The sequence below is a fragment of the Dipodomys ordii genome, unplaced genomic scaffold (genome assembly GCF_000151885.1).
Source record: "Dipodomys ordii isolate 6190 unplaced genomic scaffold, Dord_2.0 Scaffold34, whole genome shotgun sequence".
Lineage (NCBI taxonomy): Eukaryota > Metazoa > Chordata > Mammalia > Rodentia > Heteromyidae > Dipodomys > Dipodomys ordii.
This window is the reverse complement of record NW_012267250.1, coordinates 4,966,948-4,986,376: the sequence shown is the minus strand read 5'-3', so window position 1 is coordinate 4,986,376 and position 19,429 is coordinate 4,966,948. Positions and strand designations below refer to the sequence as shown.

Genomic DNA, 19,429 nt, shown 5'->3' with positions numbered 1-19,429 from the left:
TAGCCATACAACAGACAAGGGTCTCATACCTAAAATATACTTAGAACTCAAAAAATTAAATCCCCCAACAACAAATGCTCAAAGAAACAACTGTCTGATTAATTAGTGGGCTAAAGGCTTAAAGAGAGACTTCTCTGAAGAGAAAATAAGAATGGCCAATAGTGTGATGTTTTATGCTATATATTTTATTATATTTTCATTCATTCATTCATTTGTGTATTTAAATACTAAGGACTCAGAATAGGAATGAGATGCTTTTCGGACCTAGAAATTTCAGGATGACCACTTCATTGAAGTCGAAAATAGCTTCTCTAATATTTAATATGTTTTTATTTTTTGTCATTTTCTTCAAGACCTCCACTGCTACAGTGAATGTGGTAGTGACAGATGTCAATGACAATGCTCCAGTGTTTGATCCATACCTACCTAGGAATTTATCTGTGGTGGAGGAGGAAGCCAATGCCTTTGTGGGTCAAGTAAGGGTAAGTAAAATAACTATGTCTATCTTATGGCTGTGGAGTAAAGTGCACTGTTTCTTGGTGAACCTTTTTTATTGTAATCTTGAAAAGAAATTCAACTTATCTAATGAGTTAAATGACTAGTGGATACTCTTCAAGATTTTTTTAATATTTAAGAGCTTTAAAAAATAACATTCTTTTATATATATACATATTATTATAAAGATACCGTAGAGAGGGGTTACAGTTATATGATCAAGGTAATGAGTTCATTTCCTATAGAGCCTTGTTACCCTCTCCTTTGTTTTTCCCTACCTTCCCAACTCCTCCTTCCCTCCCCCCACAAACTTGCAAAGTTCATTTACAACATAGTGTCTTGTACATCTCATTGTTACCATGGGTCAACCTGTATCCTTATTTCAGCATTTTTTAAAAGTTCCCTTCCCCTCCCCAAATTAGAAAAATGTATATACAAGATGCAGGACACCAGAATCAAATACAGTGACAACAGGTAGTTGTACCATGGGGGAAGAACATACAAAGAAACAAAAATAATCGCATACTACAGTATAAGCACATTAAAAAGAACAGCAACAAAGAAAAAAAAAACTCTTGTGTCTCTATCTTGTGGTTCATTTCGCATGGCATCAGTTTATATTGTCATATGTACATAACTTTTGACCTTTTCTGTTTCTCTTAGACATACACCAGTTATTGCAGATAAGGAAAACCATGGGTTCAATGTTTCTTTGGGCCTGGCTTACTTCACTTAATGTAATTTTTTCCAAATCCTTTCATTTCCTAACAAATGGGGTGGTGTCATTCTTTCTGATGGAGTCATAGAATTCCATTGTATATATACCACATAAAAATAATATTCTATAAAATTGGATTTAATACATTAAATGAGCTAATTGAATTTTGTTTTTCTGTAATTTACGCAATAATTTATGTGTAATTATTATTTTCATTATATATATAATTTTCCCGGTGATAAGAGGTAATTAGGAAAGTGTGCAGAGTACAGAGAAAGGGTAGCTAGACTGAAACTAGCTCTGAAAAGTGAACAGTGTTAACAGATATATTTAGAGAGATCGGAAGTTGTCTAGGGAAAGGAAACTGTATACTTAAAGTACAAGAATTTGAATTCATGACACATTACAATTAAAACAAATAGGACTTGCAATAATATACTTAAAAATTTTCTAATCTATGTTGAAAAAATAGAAGCCAAGCACAGAGAGTCATAAGTGTGGCAATATCAGATTTAAATGTAATAGTCATTGCTGAGTAAACTAAAGGAAAAATATTTAAACTGAAAAAAGAGGAAATAAGGGACAATAGTCAAGTCCCAATATATGAGATATGAACTAATACTGATAAATTAGTGACAGTAAATTTGTCAGTCTATAGTATGGTATCTATTGAAACAAATTCTTTTAATTAGATACAGATTATCAGGTATCCAGATAAAGCAAATATTGAAATACTGAATTGAATTTCTATTTCCAAAACATATTTGTAGAGATAAAGCACATATTGAATATTCAACAAAAATTAGTAGCTATCAAGTAGATTATTAAGTTTGAGTTTAATTTTTATTTTCCTTTTCTTGTTAAAGAAAGCAACATTACCACTATCTGTGCTCCTTTTGAAAACTTTTGTCGTAACTGTTGTTTTTCTCCTTATTCTCAAATTTAATGTGAAATGGTGAACATAATTTATTTCATGTTTTTAAAAGTTACAATACTAATCTTAAAACTTTTTTGGGGGGGGTTCCGGTCGTGGGGCTTGAACTCTGGGCCTGGGTGCTGTCCCTCAGCTCTTCAGCTGGAGGCTAGTGCTCTACCACTTGAGCCACAGCACCACTTCCGGCTTTTATCTTTGTGGTGCTGAGGAATCGAACCCAGGGCCTCATGCATGCAAGGCAAGCACTCTACCACTGAGCCACCTTCCCAGGACTGAAAACTTATTATTTGCTGCATTTGATACATTTAGCTCAACAATCTTAAGAGTATAAACTTGAGAGGAAGACCTAGAAAGCAAGCTGCATCCCTTGATTCTGGAGAGTTAGAGAAGATAAAATGTCTTTAGAAGCAATTTTGGTAGATCACAATGGCCTTCTGTTGCTACCTAATAATAATTAAATAATCCATTAATTTCACTTAATGATGCCTATTCCCCCTGTAAAATTTAAATGTAATTGTCACCAAAAAGCATTAAAACTCAGATTCATATGTTTAATTATTCTATTGAATTTGAGTTATCATTTTGTGTTTATGTCCTAATGTTATTTGAGAATGATATTTCAATATTTTTGGACTGAAAATGGGAAAGATTATTTGAAATTAATGTACCAACATATCATCCAATACTGCTGAAGCAATATTTATAAATTATCCATAGCACAAATGTTTCATCCAATAGTATGAAATATAACCATCTAATAATTATTTAATGAAGATCTTACTATTCCCAAAGTATAGTATACTTCAATGTGAACTACTATGCTAATAAGAGATAAAAGATGTGTGTGGAATAAAATCTAATTATCATAGTTACAGTGTAACCTATTCCAAGAGTCAAAACACTAATACAAACTACTGAAGGACTGAGAGACATTACATTGACTGACATAACCAGGGTCAAGAATCATATGTTTAACAATCCACATTTATTTTTTGAACCTATTAGTAACATTCTAGATAGGGAAATAAGTGCAAATAAGATATCAGATAAAAAGAGGTAATACAAGACATATTACAGATGAAGATGCTTTTTGAGAACTCTAAGTCCATAGTCTGACAATAATAGATTTATTTAAAGAAGCTCTAGAAAGTTGAATTTACTTAACCTAAAACACAAATACATCAACATTGTGCAATCTGTATGCTATATTTTAACTAGAAGGCAATGGTAGTATTTCACCGCTAAATTTTAAGACAGTTTAAAATTCATTACTAAAGGAAATGGGCAATGGAGCTAAGGAGAAACTTCTCAGAAGAGGTAAGAATGGCAAGGAAAAAGCATAAGGAAATGGTCATCACCATTGGCCAAATAACTCTGAAATTTGGCCAACATTGTGAATTAAAACAACAATAAGTGTTAGTAGGGATGAGAGGAAAAAGAGCCCTATTGCACTTTTGGTGGGAATGTAAACTAGTACAACCTCTCTAGGCAGCAGTTTCTGGGTTCCTCAAGAAAGTAAACATAGACCTTTTCTATGACCCAGCCATACTATTCCTGGGCATCTACCCAAACATCACAAGCCAGGGTACCATAAACACACTTGCACATCCGTGTTCATCACTGCACTATTCACAATAGCTACGTTATGGAAACAGCCCTAGATGCCCTCAGTAGATGAGTGGATCAAAAAATATGGTACCTATATACAATGGAATTTTACATAGACATTACAAAGAATGATATATCATTTGCAGGGAAACAGATGGACCTAGAACAAATCATGTTAAGTAAACTAAGCTCAGAGAGACAAATGGTACATGTTTTCTCTCATATGTGGAAGCTAGATCTAAATACACTGGGACATGACAAATCATACAGAACTGTAGGCATTTACGGATCAAAGGATGATACCCTCAGGAGAGGAACTCAAAGGCACAATGCCGATATGCATCTGATCACACAAAATAGTATTTTTTGAAATGAATACCAGGCAGTAGAAACCAGAGGTTTTTCTTTTGTTAATGTTTTATTCTTTTCCTTTCTTTTTGTCTTGTTTCTTTGATATATGTCTTTGGGAGGGCAAGGGGAGGTACATAAATAGAGAAACAAATGCACCAGTGATACTTACTAGATACTATATTGAAATTGAACTATACAACTTGTGAGTGGGGATAGGAGGGAAAAAATGGAGAAAATCAGGTAAGGGTGACTTTGTCCAAAAAGAAATGTACTCTTTACCTGGCTTACATAACTGTAACCCCTCTGTATTTCACTTTGATAATAACAATATTTTTTAAAAAAAATCATTAGTAAATGACAGAGTTTAGAAAAGCGGTTGGCGATGTCACTCAAAATAGAAATAGAAGCCAGGCATCAGTGGCTCACACCTGTAGGCCTAGCTACTCAGAAGGCTGAGATCTGAGGATCATAGTTCAAAGCCATCCTGGGCAGGAAATTCCATCCGACTCTTATCCCCACAAAACCACCAGAAAAACTTGAGCTGTGGCTCAAGTGGTAGAGCACTCGCCTTGAGCTGAAGAGCTGAGGGACAGTGCCCAGGCCTCAGAGTTCAAGCCCCACGACTGACCAAAAAGATAAAGAAAAAAGAAAAAGAAGTATATATTTGCTTCAAATCTACAATTTAATATGAAACAAAGTAATCCAGAACCTCAGTAAACTGCCTCTGAAGATGTGACTGGCTTCTGTCTTACTGTGTAGTGTTCTGCAAAGAAATTCAGGTGAGGAATTTTGTGATATTTATTATTATTATCATCATCATTATTATCATTATTATTATTTTGTACATTAGTGTAACATTTCATGGTACCTAAAACTAAATGTTTTATTTTTAAGGAAACTACAAGTGAGGGGTTTCTTTGTTGTTGTTGTTTTTTTATTGTGAAGATACTGTACAGAGGGGTTACAATTACATGGGCAAAGTAATGAGTACATTTCTTATCAAGCATTGTTGCCTCCTCCCTTCTTTCCCCTTACCATCCCTTCCCATCTCCCACCCCCCAACATCCCCTGGCACCCCTCTTCCCCGCACCAAAATTATAAGGTTCATTTTTCGACATAACGTACAAGTGAGGGTGAGGGGTTTTATGAGTTCTTTTCTAGACTCAAGACAACACAATGCAAAGACTGAAACCAAGTCAGGTGAAGGAGACCATGACAAACTAGTAATTCCTACTTTAATGATGCTACCAAAAAAACAAATATTTACAATGAAGACATTTATTGTTTTTGACTTTTTGATACGATGCCTTTTTGAATATTTCTTAGCCTTTCATAAATGAATTTGTAAACAATTGTGTGCTTTTACTATAGATATTTAGAGGTTACTCTTTCATTAGTTTCAGTCTTATCACGTTTTTAGAACAAAAGCACATATATGGATTTGGGTGTCCATATGTGTTATATATGTGTATCCCAGATACAGAATGATTGATGTCTTTATTGATGAATGCTACCTTCCTCGAAATAACTTCACTGCACTACTTGTAATGAGTTTCTCTTTCTTAGCACTCTACTGTAAGCATGCCTGGTACTTCAGTCTTCCATTCATTTATATTTTTAAAATTATTTTCAAGTAGTTGTACACAGGAGTTGCTATTCAACAAAGCAGTTTATGAATACAGTGCATTTTAATCAATAACATGTCTTTCATCATTCTATTCTATCTCTCTCAATCTCACCCTTTCCCTCAATTTTCTTAATTTTAAAGAACATGCATTGAATTTTATGACTGTATTCCCCCACCTTCTCTTCATTCATCTAACCTCCTCCCCTTGATCCTGACCATTCTTTCAAGTACCCCTTTCTTTTTTTCATTTTTTTAAATTTTGATTTTATTGTAAAGATGGTGTTACAGTTACAAGAAGGGCTACAGTTACATAACTAAGGTAATCAGTACATTTCTTGTCAAGCATTGTTACTCCCTCCTTTGTTTTTCTCCTATGATCCCTTCCCTACCCTTCCCTCCCCTCTCCCCGCTGAAGCTGTAAAGTTTATTTCCAACATAGTGTCTTGTGTATATCATTGTTTCCTAATAGTTATTTAGTTGGACTGTAATTTCTAAAAAATTACCTTTTTTGAGTTCTCCTTTGAATCCACCATATTTGAGTTGATACATTTAGGTACATTTGGAGAACACTCCAATTGTTTACTAACACATTTATAAATTAATTGTAGTTTCCATATGAGAGAAAACATGCATCCTTTGTCTGTCTGGGCCTGAATTGCTTCACTTAACCTTGTGTGTAGTCCTTCCATTTCTGTGAAAATGAGGCTAGATAATTGTTTCTAATGCAAGAATAAAATTCCATTGGGTATATTTACCACATTTTCTTGATCCATTCATCCATTGGCAAGTATCTTTGCTGCTTGCATGCATTGGCTATGGTGAATAGTGCTTTAGTAAACATAGTAGTGCTGGTGACTTTACTGTATTCTAGTTTGTAATCTTTTGGATAATTGCCAAGAGTAGAATTGCTAGATCATAGGGTATTTCACATAGATCTTCTCCCATGGTGTAAATTGCCTTTTTAACTTGTGGATTATCCTCTGTTGTGAAGAACCGTTTTAGTTTGATACAATCCCATTTGATTTTTGTACAATCTCATTGATTTTTGTACTTCAGAATCTTTATTCAGAAAGGTTCTGTCTATGCAGAAGGGCCCTCATGTTTCTTTCACTATTTATTGTAACAATTTCATGGTTTCATGTCTTACATTGAGGTTTTTCATTCATTTTGAATTGCTCCCATACATTTTGATTTTGAAATATTATCTAAATTGCTCTTCTGGCACTGTTCCTTTTGGGAAATCTGCTCTTACTATAGCCTATAGTTTTAATTACACGGAGAAGCTGATGACTCTCTGGTCCCTCTGCTGCATTAAACATCTACCTCAAATAGACTTTTACCTGTTAAACAGCCCACCTGAGTGCCCTATCAGCCTCTCACTTCTAGCACGGTTAAGATTGAGCTCTTATTTTTACATTTCCCAAAAGAACTCCTGGTCCTAAATTCTGCACCTCAATTAATCAACCCCCAAACTAGATTCTGTGGAGTCATTTAAATCTCCTCCTTTTCCCTTCTCTCTCCATATTTGGTCAATCACCTTTACCCATGACTTTGAGGTAGTAACTTGTGCTGATGTCTCCGGCTTCTCTCTCATAACCGCCTTAGTTTAAGGTTAGGCCCTCATTATTTTTCATTTGAATGATGGATACATTCTTAGATGATTACCATGATGCTGAAGTTAGATGGTATTGTGACACTTGCCTTGCAGTTATTTTCAGTGTAGCAGTGAGAATAATGTCTCTCACAAACAGTTTGGCTACAGAAGGTAGTCATTTTCTTCACAAAGAACACAAGATAGACCTTCCATCTCCTTATTACTTTGACAGCTTCACCTGCCTTCCTTCTACCCTCCCAGTAATTACTCACATCTCTACTTAGAACGCTACTGTAATGGGTAGTCTTAATTGCTAACCTGAGTGGATTTGGAAGGGACTAGGAGAATATAAACCATGCTTTTGTGTGGGTCCAAGAGGTAGTTTTCCTGGGAGATTAACTAAGGGAAGAAAAACCACCTTGAATGTGGGTTGTACTATTCTATAAGTTGGTGTCTCTCTTTGAGTAAATGGGGAAACTGATATTAGTGGAGATATTCTTCCCTCCTTCCCCCCTCCCTCTTTCTCTCTCCCCACCTCTTTCTCCCTTTCTCTCTCTCCCTCTCTCTCTCTGCTTTCTAACATAATGAGATGAGTTTCCTTACTTTGTCTCCCCCCCCTCTCTCTCTGCTTTCTAACATAATGAGATGAGCTTCCTTACTTTGCAAAGATTGGAAGAATTCCTTGAAATTACAGGCAAAACAAATCTTTACCCCTGTAAACAGTTTCTCTCAGGTATCTGTCACAGTAAGGAAAAGTCTAACATCTAGCCTGTGGCTCCATGCCTTTCCTCATAACGTACTTGTCTCATTTTTCTCCATTTCTCATTTAAATAGCTCTCCTTTAAAATTCCTGACAAATATGATCTTCCAAGAATGTTTTCTGATCTTGTATATCCCAATTCACCCCAACAAAGTCCCATGTTATTTTATTTTTTTTAAATACTGAGCTCATCAGTGAAAATTACTTGAAAGCAGAGGTTATGCAGTGTTAATCTCCTTCCCTGTCTTGGTGTGTGGCTCTTAGAGAAAAGATAAACTATCTGTATTGATCTGGAGTTACCTAAAAACAATGTATTTCCCTGAATATTAATAAGCTGTGTGGGAAGTCATGAAATTTCAACAAGTTCATTCTTAAGAAGTATACTGTCTTGTGCTGGGAATGTGTCTCAGAGGTACTTGCCTCGCATGCATGAGGCCCTGAGTTCAATTCCTCAGCATCACATACACAGAAAAAGCTGGAAGTGGTGCTGTGGCTCAAGTGGTAGAAAGCTAGATTTAAGCAAAAGCAGCTCAGAGACAACACCCAGGCCCTGAGTTCAAGCCCTAGGACCAGCAAAAAAAAAAAAAAAGGTATACTGTCTTAATACATAAAGTCTTACTATTTGGATATCTATTTAGTTTTAGGATTTTATAAAATTGTATGGTACAAAGAAAATGTATTCAATAAAAATTGTTAACCCAAAGAAAATTGAAATTGGTAGAAAACAATATAGCATATCTGCTTGCTTAGTGATGGGACAGTACAACAGTATGCAAGATTTTCCTAGATGCTCAAGCAATATGCTACCAGACTTTGTGTATTTGAAACTATATATTCCACTTAAAATATATACTCAATTTTCAAGTATTTAATATATACCCTATTTGAAACTATGTATTCCATTTAAAATATATACTCAATTTTCAAGTATTTAATATATACCCTAAAGGAAGTAATAACCAATTTTCCTCGCCTACCTCTGCTTCATTCATCTAGCTGTACTATTTAATGTAGCATTATATATTTATGAGATCACATTTTATACAAATTGTTCTTCTGAATTATAGACTGATGAGAATTCAGGCCGAATCACTTCAGTTGGATTCACTTCTCTACTTCTGCAAACGTTATGATGCACTACAATTACACAGTGACTTTATGGCCTCGCTGAGGAAGAAGTTTGGCATCTACTTTTGGTTTTATAGGAAGAATTCCAACCCTTTCTGGAAGCTTCTTTTTTTACTACTTCTTTCTAATAAATGTTCAGAAAAACAAAGGTTACACAGGAAGGGATTTATACATAAATGCACAACTTTAAAATTATTATGCAATGAGCATAAATGTAAGTACAATGTGAGTATAAAATATATCACCAGAAAAGCCTACTGTGCGCTTTTCCTGGTCACACACACTTTCCTCTACCCATACTTAAATGCTACTCTTAGTTCTATTATTTTCTCTTAAAGACTTAGCACCCAATCAAGCATCCATAAACACCATGGCTTAGTTGTGTCTGTGTTTTGTTAATGTATTTAAACAGGTCTTAGTATATGTATGCTTTAGTATCTGATTCTCTTTCTTTCATCTTTGCTTTTGGGAAGAAGGCACCTTTCCACTTAAAAAAATATAAGCTATATGTGGTTGTGCAACACCTATATAGGCTCATTATCACATTGTGCTACTTGAGTGGTCCCCTAATTTTAGGATATTTTCCTGAACACACCTGCGGATATTTTAATATTATTTTCCTCAGGCACATGTGCCCAAGATCCTATATCATAACTACATGTATATTCAATTTTATTAGTAAGGCCAAGTTGTTTTCTATAGTAACTATGGCAAGACTTGTGAGAGTGGGTGGTGGTCTTCCTCTTGTTTCCTGGGGTGTCCAACTTTTTATTAAACTAATAATGGATTTAAGAGGATCACACTTTATTCTTTATTGTCATTTTCCTGAGACACATCCTTGTTCACCTGTTATGAATTTCCTCCTTTTAAAATTTACAATTTAAACTTCTTATCACATTCTTATAGGTTACCTTTGCTGTGTCTTTTTGATTGTTCTTATTTTTGTGGGAGTTCTTTGTATGTGCTAGATAGGACTCCTTACTTATTAGACATATTTCAAACTACTAGTGCTCTGGGCTTACATTTCACTCTTTTTGACAGATAGTTTCTTGTTTTTCAAATGGTCAAATTTTCCCTTTGTCTTGTATATAAGGGAAATGGAATCACAGAAACAGCAGGACAGAGGATGAACTAATGCAACAAAGAAAATCACTTGACACTACATTGGAAATGAACTATACAAGTTGGGGAGGAGGAAGTAAGGAGATGTAAGCAGGAGAAAATGAGGAAAAGGGCACAGTGTTAAAAAAAGAAATGTCCCCATTACCTTACTTGTGTGACTGTAACCCTCTTGTTCATTACTGTCACATTAATGATATTTTAAAAATGGTCAAATTGGAGAATCTTTTTAAAAAATTGTTACTTCTTTGATGATTTAAGGAATATTTTCTTATATTCTCAAGCCATGAGAACATTGTCCGATATAATTTCAAGAATCTTAATTGTTATTTGTAGTAAAAGTAGCCTGAAATTGACTTTTGGATATAGAATAATAGTCTCATTGACTTTAGAATTACTGTTAATTGCTTAGTCTTTTTTCAAGTTCCTTGCATTTCATAGCAACACCAAAACAAAGTGTTATATGAATCGGAAAAGAAAAAACTTCAGGCCATCTTTGTTCTCAGCCTTTGAATGATTATCTAAGTACATTTTTATGGGCTTTTATTAATATTTGGCTGAGGGAAATGCTGCAATGAGGAAATGGTCCTTGAATCATGTACTTCACAGAAAGTATAAAAATAGTTTCTCTTTACCTTTACAGGACTTATTTCTTCTTCTTCTTCTCCCCTCCTCCGCCTGTCTACTATCCACTCTTATTCTTCAATTGTGCTGTGTGGTGTTATGCTGTGCTATGCTATGCTGTGCTGTGTTAGGCTGTATTTTGGGACCAGAAAAAGGGTTTAAATATGGGTCTTGCTCCCATACTTGGTCAACTTATTTTATTGTTGTTGTTTGGCTGGTGCTCTACCTCTTTAGCCTCAATTCTAGCCCAACTTTGATTGTTTCAGAGATGAAGTCTTGTAGACTTTTCTGCATGAGCTGGATTTAAATATCCTGTGTCTCATTCACACGAGTATCTAGAAATACATACTTGAGCCATTAGCTCATTTTAACTGTTGTTTTGTGATTGTTGGCTTTTTCCTCTTTCTTTCTTTTTACTTTTTGTAAAACATCATGTTACACACAAACTTTCTATTTTAAAACAATGCATAATTTGTACACCTCACATAGAGACATCTTTATTCCTGTGTCAGTATGCACAAGATCTGAAAGGCTTTAAGCAAATTTACCTATAATATTCTAAAGTAACCTACAGTTAGTTTAAGCTAGTAAATAAATCAAAATATTCATATATTTGTACATTGTGCTGTTATGCAACTAAAATGTACATTGTTAAAAGTACAGAATTAAGATTTTTATAGAATTTAAAAATCTAGGTTGGAATTTAACTCTTAGTAATCATGTTTTTTTCCCTCTTCTGTCTGAACTTTATAATGCCTTCTGAGAGACTAAGAATTTTACTAAGAACTTCTGCTTGCATAAATTCAATTAGAACAAGAAGTACAATTATCCTGGTTTATTTTAGACTCAAGAGTAATCATGGAGATTAAATGTACTGCATTTTAAAGATTGGTAGTCATTGACTTCTTAGTCAAGTGATGTTTTTATTCCTATTTTATGTTTATATTACCTTCCATTGAAGTCAATTTAGGTAATCTGAGCAGATTGTAATGAGTAAGATTTTAGGCCCATTGCTAGTTGTTATCTAGACTAGAATATATAACTAATTATAAGGAACAGAAAGAAGGAGAGAGAAAGTGAGGAGGAAGAAAGCTTCATGGTATAAACAAGTTTCATGGTATAAACATCTGAGTATGAGTTCTGCTGCCGCTGAGATGGTGAAGTCAGTCAAATTAAAATTTGAGTTTTCTCATCAGTAAAATAAAAGTGATCAAAAGAATTTCCTCACATATTCAATCTGATGATCAAATGAAATGTACATAAAACAACTTTATACTAGAAGATACTAAACAGTACCAGTTATGTTTGTGTATATGCAGTCATATATAATTATGTCTAATTGGCATGTATCATTGCATGAACATCTGCACTCAAAATCTAACTTTACTCACAGAGCTCATTTAGTAACCAAGAATGGTACACTTGATACTACTCATTAGGTTTTAGTGTTCTATTTTATTATTTTTTACTATGCCTTTACTAGCATATATTAGTTGTCTAAATGAATAATATAGTGATTTTTCTCACATGAACATACTAAACTTGATCAAGTTCACCTCCTGTGTTATTCATCCTTATCCACTTTTAAATATTATTTTTAACATTTTATTTTTATTTTTTGCTGGTTTTTATGTTTGAACTCAGATGCTCAGATTCACTAGCATTTGAGTCCACCTTTTGAGTCCACCATTTGAGTCATGACTCCACTCTCTATTTCTCTTAATTCTTTGGAATGGGTCTTAATTCCTGCTTGACTATAGGTGTGAACTGTGATCTATCTACTTTAGACTTCCCATAATTGCTGGCATCATAAGTGAATATCACTATGTCTAGCTCCATTCCACAGAGATGGAGGCTTTTGGACTTTTCTTCCAAGGCTTTCCTGGAGCTATAGCTTTCCCTCCATTAACCTCTCACAGAACTTGAGATGACAGGCATAGAATAATGCACCCTGCCATGAATTTGAGTCAAGGTCTCATACTTTTCTGTGCTGAGTGACCTGCAACTGAGATCATCCCATTCTCTCTTCTCCAACTAGCTGGAATGACATGTGTGTCCTACCTGGTTGTGCCTCATTTTTAACATTGTAATGATCTGCAACTTCCTTAAGAACAATTAACTGGATTACATTAGAGAATATAATTTATGTCACTATATTCCAGAAAACACCTTGGTACCTGGAGAATATTACATGTTTAAAATATGCTGACAAGTTGGATGATCTTTTTTTTATTAGTAATTTTTTTATTGTGAAAACACTGTACAGAGTGGTTACAATTACATGAGCAAGGTGATAAGTACATTTCTTATCAAGCATTGTTGCCTCCTCCTTTGTTTTTCCCCTACCATCCCTGCCCTCCCATCTCCACAACTATGCTCCTCCAACCCCCACCAAAGTTGTAAAGTTCGTTTTTGAACATAGCATTTTGTACATCTCGTTGTTGCAATGGGTCCACCTGTATCCCTATTTAAGCAATTTGGTTTTTTTCCCTTCCCCACCCCAAATTATACCAACATCAAATACAGTGAAAACAGGGGTTATACCGTGGGGGAGGGACATACAAATAACAAAACAATAACCTTATAAATATGTTAGAAACAATAGCAAGAAAGAAAAAGACCACTTGTGTCCTTATCTTGGGGTTCATAGTTCTGATAGACAAAGAACAGTGTGACAGTGTTCATCCTCCATTCATTAGGTTAAAGGTTGCTTTTGCAAAATTCACAGTCTAATTGCCAGCAATGATTAGTAGCAGATAAGTGTCTTGGTAGTATTTCCATGTATCTAAACTATTTTCCACGCTGCTGGCCTGGCAGCCTAGTAGCGGTCAATGAGTAATCTCTGTAATGCAGCTCCTGAGTAAACTTATTGGGAACAACAGGGGATTTTTTTTCTAACCCAAGTATCACGAGACTGAACCTTATAGTCAGTTGTCCTATTATCTATGCTATTTTCTGTCTTAAAATGAAGCATGGGTGCTGATAATCATATATACCCAACCGGGGAGGACCAAGTTATTAGAGGCTCCTATCAGTAGAGGTAACTGAAGATATCATGCATCCTAGTTAGGTGCCACATTCGGAGATCAGATGACCTCACTGCCATGATGAAAGACACCCACTCATAGGTGCCATGACATATCAGACCGTGCTCAACTTACGGGAGAAAAGAAGTAGCACCCTACTTCCTGCAATTCTCCCTTCTCTATGAAAGCTCTAAAGACTGCATATATATCATACCATGTGCCCTAATAAATCAGCCTGAGTGAAAACCCTCATCTTGGCCTCCTGGGGAGAAGGAATTTTAGACTCTAATCTCCCTTTCTCCTTTTATTGACCTTGCGGTAAAATGTTCTGCTCCTATCATTAATTGGCTATTTTCAGACTTATTGAGTAGGGAACAAACCTACAGATTCAATGAAAAAACAGTGTAAGTATTTATTATGATAGAAAAAAATATCTAATCTGCCTCTTCCTGAAATTGACTCTTCTAATTATCAAGGGGAAATGGTAATATTTTATCAATACATTGTTCTACTTAGTGTAAGATTGAACAACATATTGTCCATTTTACTAGTATGATTCAGTCCCATGTTTATCATTCATTTATCCATTTTATGAATGAATTTTTTTGTTTTTGTTTTTGTTTTGTTGGTCGTGGGGCCTGAACTCTGGGCCTGAGTGATGTCCCTCAGGTCTTCAGCTCAAGGCTAGAGCTCTACCACTGGAGCCACAGCGCCACTTCTGGCTTTTTCTGCTTATGTGGTGCTGAGGAATTGAACCCAGGGCCTCATGCATGCAAGGCAAGCACTCTACCACTGAGCCACCTTCCCAGCCCATGAATGAATTTTATAAGGTGTCTATTATATATAGAACATTAGGCTCACGGTGCCGAATCAAAAATAGTAGCGTCTCCACCCACATGAACATCACAGACCAGTGAAGCAAGGCATGATGCATCAAATATATACATCACCCCGACACAAAAGCAGAATTGTCAGAAATATTGTAATGGATAAAGGCGAGGACTACAGAGCTCTTCCTACATATTGAGATTTTGGGCAAAAATGAAGATTGGGTAGAGGACTGAGAAGACCTTACTGAAAAAACAACAAAGGCTAGTGGATGAAAGATGAACAATTTTGCATGAATAAATATATAAACTCATTAATGCATAATCAAGTCCTTAAAGAATGAATCTAATGAATCTGAGGTGTTTATGTTCTTTCTCCTCATAGAAGATGGATATACAAAAAGATTGTAGAAAACAAGGACAACTCCTTTGGTGGAAGGTCTAAATCTACTGAAATCAAGAGCAAAACACTGAGAGGAAAAGAGAATGGTTGGATGTTAGATGGTTTATAAATTTATTTTGAAGCGATTATTTTCACATTGAAAAATGATGGGTGAAATTCAAATCCCTGGGTATATTAAATATTGTTTTCCTGTGACTTCCTAGTATGATTTCCATTGAGTTTTGTGAAGCATTTTTTCTTGCTGATATCACCATCAGTTCAGATTAGCTTCCCAAACAGTAAGGGAAAATGTAAGGGAGACTAAGGAGAACATTCTGTAATACAAGGTTTAATTTACAAATCAATATTGGTAAATTCTGGGTTGCTGTACAATGATAATTTTCAACATGTGTTTCTGTGATATGGTCCTCAAGTTTCAGAATTAAACTATTGAAGCCAGTTAATATTGCATTGAAAATTGTTCTAAGGCCATGATGATTCTGTTTATATCTGGGCTTTACTATATCATGCTGCTATGGAGATTCTGAACACTAAACCTACAAAAACAAACAAACAAAAACAAAAAAACTCCCTGCACAAAGATGACACATCAAAAGAATATTGGTGTCCAAAACAAAACAAAAAAAAAGGTTTCTTATTTGCTAGTGGCAGGAATCTGTACAAATTATATGAGATTTCTACAATGTTACTCTTTCAAACTATAGAAAATAATGCCTATTTAATTCAATGTTTGAAGACGTTGAAGACCAAAAAGGTGTTAAGAATACCTTATCTAGGGAATCTCTACAGAAGGGTGGAGAAAAGACAATTATTAATGTCAGTCAATACAATCAAATCATGGCATTGTAACTTTGAAGCAATAGTATTGGTGCTTTTTCATTTGAGAAAATGAATTGCACTGTTTTAATGATTCTGTGTGTGCATGAGTATACATGACTTACTATGTTTTGAAATAACAAATTATAATCAAATGGAACAAATTCAAGTACAGATTTATTGCTTGGACCAAAATGCACCATCTAAAAACCCTTTACATAAGAGGTTCACATCTTAACTATTAAGAGTGATATAGGCGACATTCTTCAAGTGCTAGCCACTTCAGAGATTACCTCAGCTGCAGATGGCTTTCTTACCCAACATTAAGCTTTTCACTGTAATATAGAGCCGAACAGATGCATAAAAGCCAGCTGGTCAAAATGACCAGTTCAGAACAATTCTGACCAGTACTTCTAATACTAGACTCCTTCATAGTCAATGGTTGGGTTGGTTTGTATTGCAGTTGGTCACTTGGAGCATTTAAGTTTTTTCTCAGTCCAGTCCTGCTTGTTCTGCCTTCTGCTGGTGTTGATTTCAAAAGAACATCACAATAAAATATATGAAAGTAATTTCTTTCTCATTGTGCCCTTCCCAGAGATCCCAATCTGTAAACAAATACAGCTCTTTCTTCAAGTCATACAAGAATCGAAATGAGAGGCTGTGCTTTTTGTTGTGTGTTCATCTAGATGCAGTCTGCAAATAAATATATAAAAGCTGGCAATATTTCTTTGGCTGGTTTTCTCACTATTTAGTTTATGATGCCTCAGAAAGATTACTTCATTGGGATTTCCGAACCCCACAGCTGGAAATATTCCTTGTGTGTGTCATAATTCACAAGGTGGAAATATAGCAAATACAGCCTCTTATTCACTGTCTTATTCGTTCTCTCTGAACATTTTTATGAGGAGCTTCTCTGCGCCCACAGTCTTTTCTAATGGTTTTACGACTCCTCAGTACCATACTCATCTAAGTCTGCACAGACAGATTTCTGTCAAAAGCAATCAGTCTTTATGGAAGTAGCAGGAATAATGTTTCCTTTGGGCAGAGCAAATCAAAGCAGTTCACTCTTGTCATAGTGGACAGTAGCTTCAGTCTCCATTAGATTCTATAGACCTTAGGTTTGCTATAAGTCAGTACATTTCTTCTCTATTACCTACATAGGTCTTTGGTAGCTATATTTATAGACCTCTTTTTTTTTGTAGAGATAAAGATACAGTGACATTCTATTCCAGACTGCAGGTCTGTTATACAATTTAATTTCACTGACTAGACTTCCTGTGAAACAATAATCTCCCATAAAAATAACATTTCACAAAGCAAATCTCATTATGCTGAGGGGAGATTTTTACTTGGCCAATGAATGATAAAACCTACATCTAATTTACTGTGTACTGACAGCAAAATAAAGTGTATAACTAGGTGAGTATTTTCTCCACATGTTAATCTCCAATCTGATTTGTTTTCAAATAGCTTACCAGAAAAGCTGAAGGATATTGATGAAATATCTTAGACTTCATAAATTCACAATGCTTTAAACTTGATGAACCAACAGTTCTACTGAAATTGAAGGAAATACTGACCGCACCTTACCTTATATAAAATTGACAAATTGCCATGATTCTTTTTTGATAATATCTATCTATCTATCTATCTATCTATCTATCTATCTATCTATCTATCATAGTAGAGATATTGTACAGAGAGGTTACAGTTATATGATCAAGGTACTGATTCATTTCCTATCAAGCATTGTTACCCCCTCCTTTGTTTTTTCTCTACCATTCATTTCCTCCCCACCTCCCCAACTCCTCCCTCCCCCTCAAAGTTGTAAAGTTTGTTTACAACATAGTGTCTTGTACATCTCATTGTTACAAAAGGTCATCCTGAAAAATTATTTCAGCATTTTGTTATTTCCCTTCCACTTCCCAAATTAGAAAAATATACATACAAGATGCAGTACACTGGAATCAAATACGGTGACAACAGAGGTTATACCATGGGGAAAGAACATATAAAAGAAACAAAAAAATCACATAGTACCTTATAAGCACATTAAAAAGAAACACAAGAAAGATAAAATATCTTATGTCCCTATGTTGGGGTTCATTTCGCTTAGCAAGAGCTTATATGGTCATATGTACAGAGCTTTTGACGTCTTCTGCTTGTCCTAGACATATGCTAGTTATTGCAGATAAGGGAAACCATGGGACCTATGTTTCTTTGGGCCTGGCTTACTTCACTTAATATAATATTTTCCATGTCTTTCCATTTCCTAACAAATAGGGCAATGTCATTCTTTCTGATGGAGGCATAGAATTCCATTGTGTATATATACCACATTTTCTTGATCCATATATCTACTGAGAGGCATCTGAGTTGGTTCCATATCTTAGCTATGGTAAATAAGGCTGCAATAAACATAGTCGTGCTGCTAGCTTTAGTGTGGTCTTATTTGTAAACATTTGGGTAAATGCCCAAAAGTGGGATTGCTGGCTCATACGGGAGCTCTATGTGGAGTCTTTTGAGGAACCCCCATACTGCTTTCCAAAGTGGTTGAAAAAGTTTACACTCCCACCAACAATGCAGTAAGGTTCCCTTCTGTCCACATCCCCTTCAGCATCTGTTGTTATTAGAGTTCTTGATTATAGCCAATCTAACTGGGGTGAGGTGGTATCTCAATGTTGTTTTGATTTGCATTTCTTTTATGGTAGAGAGGTTGAGCATTTCTTCATGTGTCTATTGGCTATTCTTATTTCCTCTTCAGAGAAGTTTGTCTTTAAGTCTTTAGCCCACTTATTTATTTGAGGAACCTCCATACTTCTTTCCAAAGTAGTTGAACAAGTTTATACTCCAAGCATTGATGCATTAGGGTTCCCTTTTTGGCCATGATTCTTGACTGTGTAATAATCAGGATCACATGAACATATGTTGGGACCATGTAGCTGGAATTTGAGGAGCACAGTAGAAGTGTAATCCATACATTCAGATTTAAAAAGTGCTTGCCTTGCATGCATGAGGCCCTGGGTTTGTTTCCTCAGCACCACATATGCAGAAAAAAAGCCAGAAGTGGTGCTGTGGCTCAAGTGGTAGAGCACTAGCCTTGAGCTGAAGAGCTGAAGGACAGAGCCCAGAAAGAAAGAAAGAAACCTATATTATATGTGTCTTTCCTGCTATCTATAAATATAGTTCCAGGAACTCAATAAGGAAATGGAAATTATTTCTTCTGTTTCCATAAATTAAATAAGTTTATCACCTAAAGTAGTAGAAACTGTGATCTTCCTAATCCTTAGTAAATTGTTGGCAGAGAAGTGAATGTGAATTGAGAAAGATCTAAGCTATGTTGAACAGCCTACACTGACTTCCGTCACTTTACACCTCACTCTGTTTGCATTAACTATT

General features: G+C 35.2%; 1 protein-coding gene across 14 annotated transcripts in view; it reads left to right on the top strand.

The window, feature by feature from the left end:
* Positions 1-19,429, top strand: part of Pcdh15 (protocadherin-related 15) — a 453,622-nt gene that overhangs the window by 299,473 nt on the left and 134,720 nt on the right. For all 14 annotated transcript variants that reach the window (XM_013017079.1, XM_013017081.1, XM_013017082.1 and 11 more), the window contains one exon: positions 354-482. In XM_013017079.1, the coding sequence (XP_012872533.1) occupies positions 354-482 (129 nt within the window). The remainder of the gene's footprint in view (positions 1-353; positions 483-19,429) is intronic.